This window comes from Entelurus aequoreus, linkage group LG16, assembly GCF_033978785.1.
Source record: "Entelurus aequoreus isolate RoL-2023_Sb linkage group LG16, RoL_Eaeq_v1.1, whole genome shotgun sequence".
NCBI lineage: Eukaryota > Metazoa > Chordata > Actinopteri > Syngnathiformes > Syngnathidae > Entelurus > Entelurus aequoreus.
Window position 1 is genome coordinate 47,874,766 of NC_084746.1, and position 10,261 is coordinate 47,885,026.

At 40.8% G+C, this 10,261-nt stretch overlaps 1 protein-coding gene across 1 annotated transcript in view; it reads right to left on the bottom strand.

The window, feature by feature from the left end:
• Positions 1-2,933, bottom strand: part of LOC133631218 (cell adhesion molecule 3-like) — a 136,920-nt gene extending 133,987 nt beyond the window's left edge. Inside the window, exon 1 of the mRNA XM_062023377.1 lies at positions 2,750-2,933. Coding sequence (XP_061879361.1) covers positions 2,750-2,933 — 184 coding nt within the window. The remainder of the gene's footprint in view (positions 1-2,749) is intronic.
• Positions 2,934-10,261: the final 7,328 nt, after the last annotated feature.

Below are 10,261 nucleotides of genomic sequence, written 5' to 3' on the forward strand. Positions count from 1 at the left end.
TTTTTAATATTGTTTTTAACATGGCTTTGCAGCACTTTGGAAACATTCTTGTTGTGTAAATGTAAATAAAGTGGATTGTATTGGTTTAAGCATTAGACACTTTTTTTTACCTGCACACTGCCTCCCGCTGTTTCCGACATCTACAAAGCGATTAGCTACCGGCTGCCACCTACTGATATGGAATAGTATTACACGGTTACTCTGCTGAGCTCTATACAGCACCGACATTTAACAACAACACATCATTTTCATAATTACCGGTTTGCAAAAAATATTTTTAACCCAAATAGGTGAAATTAGATAATCTCCCACAGTGGTTGAAAAATACTGCCTTAAACAATGGTTTGGTGTGGCTGAAACGGGGGCTAGGGCTAAATAATTATTCGTTTAAGGGGTTAAACGACTTAGTGTAGACATGGCCTAAGCCTGGGCCCCTGGAGAGGGGGTCCACACTGAGGCCAAGGAAGAAAGAAAAAAACCTCATAGCCATAGCACACAAACATGTGTGTAAGAGGGAAACATCAAGGAACACAAAGGACATTAAAAGAGCGGAGCTGATGCAAGCAGCCACTTCTACACACAGCCACAAAAGTACAACAACTGCTGGGGTGGGGGGGGGGGGGAGCATGGCCAGGGACAGGAGCGGACCCAACAAAGCAACCAAGGGAGCCGACTCCACCTGCTCGGAAATTAACTATTTTTCATTGATGGTCATGATGGTCCACTGTCTTCCTGTCTCTACCTGCCCACCCACCTATTTGCCCTCCTGCCTGTCTCCTTCCCTGCTTCGTCTGTCTGTCTCCATACTACACCTCTTTCTCTGTCTGCTTTCCAAGCTTCTTCCCTTCCCAGTCTGTCTATCACTGCGCCTCGTCACCTGTCTCTCCGTGTTTGTCTCACCGCCCGTCCATTTCTGCCTATATGTCCCTCTCCCTGTTTGAAGAGGTTCCTCAGGTCATTGTTTTTCAACCATTGTGCCGCGGGAGATGATCTAGTTTCACCTATTTGGGTTAAAAATATTTTTTGCAAACCAGTAATTATAGTCTGCAAATTATGTGTTGTTGTTGTTGAGTGTCGGTGCTGTCTAGAGCTCGGCAGAGTAACCGTGTAATACTCTTTCATATCAGTAGGTGGCAGCCGGTAGCTAATTGCTTTGTAGATTTCGGAAACAGCGGAAGGCAGTGTGCAGGGAAAAATGTGTCAAATGCTTAAACCAAAAATAAACAAAAGGTGACTGTGTCAGGTTCAAACACTGTTGACATCTATTAAACAAGACAAAAGGCAAGGAATCAAACAGAGACAGAATTAAATTTGGACTCAATATTGAGGAGAGACATGGCCACTGTACTGTCTGTACAGTCTTGCACCACGCTCTGACGAAGAAGGTTTTCGTCCCCTCTTTTATTTAGATGTTCAATGTTTACGCAACAACACCTGTCTCAACAGGAATGGGGAGTATGTAAACAGTCATTGTTTTCGGTCACATTGAAGACATAAGAAGAAGATCCCTCGGGCTTGGGCTTGTCGTGGATTCAGCTTCGGCAGGTTTTTGAGGACAAGGGATAATAATAATAATAATAATAATACCTGGGATTTATATAGCGCTTTTCTAAGTACCCAAAGTCGCTTTACATGTTAAAAACCCATCATTTATTCACACCTGGTGGTGGTAAGCTACTTTCGTAGCCACAGCTGCCCTGGGGTAGACTGACGGAAGCGTGGCTGCCAATTTGCGCCTACGGCCCCTCCGACCACCACCTATCATTCATTCAACATTATTTCACCGGTGTGAGTGGCACCGGGGGCAAGGGTGAAGTGTCCTGCCCAAGGACACAACGGCATGGTAAGAGGCGGGGAGCGAACCTGCAACCCTCAGGTTTCTGACACGGGTGCTCTACCCACTACGCCATGCCGCCTCCCGTCTGATTCCATCGTACACAGCGGAATCTTCCAAGCGTTTGGCTTGGTGCAACAAAGACAGCTTCTTGTCTGTTCATTGGAAACTCAGAACGGAAAGTTTTTTGATAATTTAAATACAATTTTTCTGACAGAGTGCCCCTAAGAAAAGGCATTGAAGCTTTGGGAAGGCTATGCAGAACCAAACTAAAACCTAACTGGCTACAAAGTAAACAAAAACAGAATGCTGGACGACAGCAAAGACTTACTCTGGAGCAAAGACGGCGTCCACAAAGTACACCCGAACATGACATGACCATCGACAATGTCCCCACAAAGGAGGATAAAAACAACTGAAATATTCTATTGCTAAAACAAAGGGAAATATTGCTCAAAAGAAGACCAAAAAATACCAAAAAAAGAGAAAAAGCCACCAAAATAGGAACTCAAGACAAGAACTAAAACACTACACACAGGAAGACAGCAAAAAACTCCAAGTAAGTCAGGGTGTGATGTGACAGGTGGTGACAGTACACCTACTTTGAGACAAGAGCTATAGTGATGCATGCTTGGTTATGGTTTAAAGTCATATCCAACAATTGCGACAACGACTTTTTACTGTCAATATCGGCTACTGAGTTTAATTTTTTAATGTTTTCTGCTGGTGGTGTGCCTCCGCATTTTTTCCAATGAAAAAAAATGTGCCTTGGCTCAAAAAAAGGTTGAAAAACACTGCCTCAGGTGAGCCCCCACAGTCCAAGTCGGGCAGCAGTGCGGCTGCAGCGTCGCACGCGTTTCCGCATGAAAGCGGCCTTTTTGACGCCGCCGTGACAACGTGTTTGTCGACACGCACTGAACGGCGGCGGCGGCGGCAGCGGCTGCTGAAGTGACAGCGCGGGATTGGCGGCGGCACCGCGGCACGTTAGCTCGGCAAAGGGAACCTTAAGAGCGGCTGACACGACACGCCACGGTGGGGGATTGAACGCTCGGCGAAATGAAAGCCGGCGCAGGGAAGCGGCGCCGACAGACGCTCTCATCGCGCCTGACGCTTTTCGGGAGGCGGCGGAAAGTAAGCTGGCATCAGTGGCGTAAATATTTAGGTGCTTTCTCATGTTGTTATTGTTTTTTTGTTTTTGTTTTTTTTTTAAAGATGCCTCATGCTTGTCAGGCTGCCTTCGCCAAAGGGAACTAATCCCAGACAGCTAACATGCTAATCTGCGAGCTCGGCCTACTTTGTTGCCTTGTTTGTTTATTCTGTCACGCTATATACAATTCTATAAAATGATAACTAAGAACAAGAAGACCATTCAACTCCCCGGAGGCCTGAAGTGGCAGGGGGTTAAAGGTCATGTGGATCCATAGGTTATTTCTTCACCCCGTGGCAGGCAGCTAAGGAGTAGTTTTCAGAACCTTTGAAATGTTGCTCACTTTATAACCACTGACATTTAAAAATGTCAGGGCCTGTGGATGATGGGTTTTTTTTTTCTTTTTGCATGACGAGAAAATGCAAAAACAGGGGCATCTGTCACCATTTTTACTCGCAGGAGCCATACTGTTTTGTGGTCTGGAAACACTCAATTTATGGAGCGTCTTCTCCCACTTTTCTGTTTTTGTTTACCAGTCTATCGTACACACACACACACACACACACACATATATATATTGGTTATCATTTGGAATGGGGATCAAGTTTTTGATCATCACTTGTGGGGACCACCCTTTCTACAGGTTGTGGAGGCATAAAAAAAATGACCGTATTTTTCGGAGTATAAGTCGCTCCGGAGTATAAGCCGCACCGGCCGAAAATGCATAATAAAGAAGGAAAAAAACATATATAAGTCGCATTTTTTGGGGAAATATATTTGATAAAAGCCAACACCAAGAATAGACATTTGAAAGGCAATTTAAAATAAATAAAGAATAGTGAACAACAGGCTGAATACGTTATATGAGGCATAAATAACCAACTGAGAAGGTGCCTGGTATGTTAACGTAACATATTATGGTAAGAGTCATTCAAATAACTATAACATATAGAACATGCTATACATTTACCAAACAATCCCATGAAATCTTATACGTCTAGTCTCTTACGTGAATGAGCTAAATAATATTATTGGGTATTTTACGCTAATGTGTTCATAATTTCACACATAAGTCGCTCCTGAGTATAAGTCGCACCCCCGGACAAACTATGAAAAAAACTGCGACTTATAGTCCGAAAAATACGGTAGGTAAAATGGCCACTGCCCAGTTAGCTTATACACGTCTTTAAATCTCTGGATTGATGAAGTAATGTGCTGATCATTCTTACTGGGGACCCTGGGGGAAAAGAGTTAATATGGTTCATGGGGACCAAATTTTAATAATTTTGCATAATCCACACAAATTTGTACGTGACTACTGAGGACCATTTAAAAAAAAAAAAAAAAAAAAGTTCAAATGAAATAAGACAGGATCCTCAGAATTCAGCACTACAGCTGTCCTCGTATAGGAAGTTTCACCACTTCAATGTTAAAGCAAATCCTGCATCTTCTGTGACATTACAGACAACTGCTATTTAGCAGTCATGAAGTTGTCTGCAACTCCAACTACCATAGAAGGATGGAACATTCTGAAAGTGAATCATACAAACCCCGTTTCCATATGAGTTGGGAAATTGTGTTAGATGTAAATATAAACGGAATACAATGATTTGCAAATCATTTTCAAGCCATATTCAGTTGAATATGCTACCAAGACAACATATTTGATGTTCAAACTCATAAACATTTTATTTTTTTGCAAATAATCATTAACTTTAGAATTTGATGGCAGCAACACGTGACAAAGAAGTTGGGAAAGGTGGCAATAAATACTGATAAAGTTGAGGAATGCTCATCAAACACTTATTTGGAACATCCCACAGGTGAACAGGCAAATTGGGAACAGGTGGGTGCCATGATTGGGTATAAAAGTAGATTCCATGAAATGCTCAGTCATTCACAAACAAGGATGGGGCGAGGGTCACCACTTTGTCAACAAATGCCTGAGCAAATTGTTGAACAGTTTAAGAAAAACCTCTCTCAACCAGCTATTGCAAGGAATTTAGGGATTTCACCATCTACGCTCCGTAATATCATCAAAGGATTCAGAGAATCTGGAGAAATCACTGCAGGTAAGCAGCTAAGCCCGTGACCTTCCATCCCTCAGGCTGTACTGCATCAACAAGCGACATCAGTGTGTAAAGGATATCACCACATGGGCTCAGGAACACTTCAGAAACCCACTGTCAGTAACTACAGTTGGTCGCTACATCTGTAAGTGCAAGTTAAAACTCTCCTGTGCAAGGCGAAAACCGTTTATCAACAACACCCAGAAACGCCGTCGGCTTCGCTGGGCCTGAGCTCATCTAAGATGGACTGATACAAAGTGGAAAAGTGTTCTGTGGTCTGACGAGTCCACATTTCAAATTGTTTTTGGAAACTGTGGACGTCGTGTCTTCGGACCAAAGAGGAAAAGAACCATCCGGATTGTTATAGGCGCAAAGTTGAAAAGCCAGCATCTGTGATGGTATGGGGGTGTATTAGTGCCCAAGACATGGGTAACTTACACATCTGTGAAGGCGCCATTAATGCTGAAAGGTACATACAGGTTTTGGAGCAACATATGTTGCCATCCAAGCAACGTTACCATGGACGCCCCTGCTTATTTCAGCAAGACAATGCCAAGCCACGTGTTACATCAACGTGGCTTCATAGTAAAAGAGTGCGGGTACTAGACTGGCCTGCCTGTAGTCCAGACCTGTCTCCCATTGGAAATGTGTGGCGCATTATGAAGCCTAAAATAGCACAAGGGAGACCCCCGGACTGTTGAACAACTTAAGCTGTACATCAAGCAAGAATGGGAAAGAATTCCACCTGAGAAGCTTCAAAAATGTGTCTCCTCAGTTCCCAAGCGTTTACTGAGTGTTGTTAAAAGGAAAGGCCATGTAACACAGTGGTGAACATGCCCTTTCCCAACTACTTTGGCACGTGTTGCAGCCATGAAATTCTAAGTTAATTATTATTTGCAAAAAAAAAATAAAGTTTATGAGTTTGAACATCAAATATGTTGTCTTTGTAGTGCATTCAACTGAATATGGGTTGAAAAGGATTTGCAAATCATTGTATTCCGTTTATATTTACATCTAACACAATTTCCCAACTCATATGGAAACGGGGTTTGTACTTTAAGGTAATAATGTTTTATAATCATGCTGTATGAAAATGTCATCCTAAGGAACACTAAACCAGATTTTGTCTTTGGAGAAATATATTAGTTTTAACTAAGGATGGATACCATACAGAATCACAGAACTATTAATGCCAGGATAACAAATGTTTCACTTTTCAAGAAAATTAATTTTTTCTTTTATCAATATTTGAAACCCGTAAACAAAGTAACCCAAATGTCCCTGTTGTGGGATCAATAAAGGATTATCTTATCTTACCTTAAACCACAGAAAGCTTAAAAACCACTTAGGCATCTTCAGAATGGATCTGACTATCATTTAAAAAGGTTTCCCTTTAGGGCAGTGTTTTTCAACCACTGTGCCGCGGCACACGTGAGATACAGTCTGGTGTGCCGTGGGAGATTATCTAGTTTCACCTATTTGGGTTAAAAATATTTTTTGCAAACCAGTAATTATAGTCTGCAAATGATGTGTTGTTGTTGAGTGTCGGTGCTGTCTAGAGCTCGGCAGAGTAACCGTGTAATACTCTTCCATATCAGTAGGTGGCAGCCGGTAGCTATTTGCTTTGTAGATGTCGGAAACAGCGGGAGGCAGCATGCAGGTAAAAAGGTGTCTAATGCTTAAACCAAAAATAAACAAAAGGTGAGTGCCCCTAAGAAAAGGCATTGAAGCTTAGGGAAGGCTATGTGGAACGAAACTAAAACTGAACTGGCTGCAAAGTAAACAAAAACAGAATGCTGGACGACAGCAAAGACTTACTGTGGAGCAAAGACGGCGTCCACAAAGTACATCCGAACATGACATGATAATCAACAATGTCCCCACACAGAAGGATAAAAACAACTAAAATCTTCTTGATTGCTAAAACAAAGTAGATGCGGGAAATATCGCTCAAAGGAAAACAAGAAACTGCTACAGGAAAACACCAAAAAAGAGAAAAAGACATTAAAATAGGAGCGCAAGACAAGAACTAAAACACAACACGCAGGAAAACAGCAATAAACTCCATATAAGTCACGGCGTGATGTGACAGTACACCTACTCTGAGACAAGAGCTATAGTGATGCATGCTTGATTATGGCTTAAAGTCATATCCAACAATTGCCACAACGACTTTTTACTGTCAACTGAGTTTCGTTTTTTTAATGATTTCTGCTGGTGGTGTGCCTCTGGATTTTTTCAACGCAAAAAATGTGCCTTGGCTCAAAAAAGGTTGAAAAACACTGCTTTAGGGGACCTGTTTTTTTGTCCCCATACCGTCAGAGGTCCCCTAAAGGTGACTGTGTACAGAGCGATGTCCCCAATTTGTACTTTCCACCCACAGTCTGAATGCTTCTGTATACATATATATGGTATAATATTTATTTCCTGGAAACAACACGTTGAACATAAATCGTTCTCAGGACCGGACTGTGCACCTTACCTCCTTTTGCACTATTTTTCTTTTTCTTTCCTTCCTATGATTTGCATATTTTGTAGACTGTCGCACTGATACTGGAGTTGCTTTTAATCTCATTGTACCTCTGTATAGTGACAATAAAAGGCATTCTATCTATTCCATACTTGTATTTGTTACCTTCTTGAGACCTGTGAACAATGCCTCCCTCTTTAGGACCACCCTTTCTAGATATATAAAGATTTGTATTTGCAACATTAATACTATATACAGTACATGCTATGCAAATATAAAAAAGCTTGTTGTGAAAAATGAGTTGGAAATTCAAGAGAAAAATTGGGAATTTTGGCAGTATTATAATTTTACTCAATGCAAGTCAAAATTTTACAAGAAAAACTGAACATTTGTGCAATATGATAAAAGTTGGAATTTTACTCAATAAAAGTTGCAATTCTACAAGAAAAGCTGCAAATTTTGGCGATTTTTGTGAAAAGAGTCGTAATTTTACTCGACAAAAGTCACAATTTTATAAGGGAACTTTCAAATGTTGGCAATATTATAATAATAATCGGAATTTTACTTGGCAAAAATATGACAAAAGTCATAATTTCACTCAAAACATGTCGTTGTTTTACAAGAACAACCAAAAAAAATTGGCAATATTGTGATAAAAGTCAGAATTTTATATGACAAATGTCGCCATTTTGCGTTAAAAAGTAATCATTTTACAATAAAAATGTTATCATTTTACGAGAAAATATTGCAATATTACAGTAACAGAAGGAATATAAGAAAGAAGTCGACACATTGTGAGAAAAAGACTGCTTTTAGTTATTTTTGTTGTTGTTTGTTTGTAATTGTTTTTTAATCGTCATTATTTACTTCAAGTTATTACAGTATGTCTCTATATCAGGGGTCACCAACGCGGTGCCCGCGGGCACCAGGTAGCCCGTAAGGACCAGATGAGTAGCCCGCTGGCCTGTTCTGAAAACAGCTCAAATAGCAGCACTTACCAGTGAGCTGCCTCTATTTTTTTAATTGTATTTATTTACTAGCAAGCTGGTCTCGCTTTGCTCGACATTTTTAATTCTAAGAGAGACAAAACTCAAATAGAATTTGAAAATCCAAGAAAATATTCTAAAGACTTGGTCTGCACTAACTGACAAAGAAACAGATAACAGATTTGGTGTCCAGTTCAAAGTGTGACATGATTTATTTAAAAATTTGAGAGTTGACTTTTGTATTTTACATGAGTTATTATTTGTACAAACATGGTGCAAAGTAATTCATGATTTGTTAAAAAATGTTAGTGGCTAGCTAGTTAAAATGGGATATTGTGATTTCACAAGACTGTCTTAGAAGTCATCATTTGAAAATGTTCAATTTGAAAAATGTGCACTTAGAGAAAATATAAAAACAAAGTGTTGCATATTGATATTTATCTGTTTCTATATATATTTATTGTGAGAAATCATTAAGATGATCAGTGTTTCCACAAAGATAAATATCATTAATTATTAATAATAACATAGAGTTAAAGGTAAATTGAGCAAATTGGCTATTTCTGGCAATTTATTTAAGTGTGTATCAAACTGGTAGCCCTTCGCATTAATCACTACCCAAGAAGTAGCTCTTGGTTTCAAAAAGGTTGGTGACCCCTGCTCTATATACATATTTATTTATTGTTTTTTATTCATTTTGGCCAAAGGGGGCGCACTTCAATTACTTACACACACTTGTTATTACATACGTTGGCCTGAGGGGGAGCACTTCAAATTTGCAACACACAATGACACACACTTGTTATTTCATGTGTTGACCAGAGGGGAGCACTTTTAAAACCGACACCCAGTCAATTTGATTCCCGAGCGCGACCACCGCTGCTGCTCACTGCTCCCCTCACCCCCCCAGGTGGTGGAAAAAGGGGATGGGTCAAATGCAGAGGTTAATTTCACCACACCAGTGGTACTTTTTTAACTCTACCTTTAATTTGAAAAATCCCTCCTCTTTGGGACCACCCTCATTTTGATAGATTTCACCACCAGGGGTGCAAATGAGACATTCTCTATTAGATGCAATGGTTTTCTATATTGGGACCAAGATTGCGGTCCTAACTTGTTCACCGGTCCTCACATGGATGGTACTTTTCCTTGTTGATGTCTCAAGAAGGGTAGAAATACAACAACACACACACACACACACACACACACACACACACACACACACACACACACACACACACACAGCTCCATTCCGTATTTTTTTCCGTTATTACATCCAACACTACTCTATCTTCATGCCTTATCACCAAGGAAGGTCACTACATTTGTCTTCATGAGCTTCTCTCTTAGCGTGTGTGTGTGTGTGTGTGCGCGTGCTCACAGACACACTCGTACGCGCAAGCCCACGTGCTCGCCATCGCCCCTGGACTGTGCTCCACGCCATCACTCTTTTTAATTCTGGTCTCGTCATCTCTCCTCCTGGCGTCGTCGTCTGACACCACACGCATTTGTCGTCGACTTTTCTCTCGCTCAGTTTTTGTTGTCTGCTGTGTTTTTTTTTTTTTAAGATAAACAACGTCGTTTGCAGGTGTGACGGGTTTCTAAAAACGCGGCGTTATCCCGTCAAAGTGCGCAGCCTCGTAGGTAACATGTTAAATGCTGTCGTTCAAAATACTACCAGTTATTAATGATGGTGCAGGTGAAGTCAATGACGGGGGAATAACCAAGACTGACAGGAAAGTTGTTGTAATACAG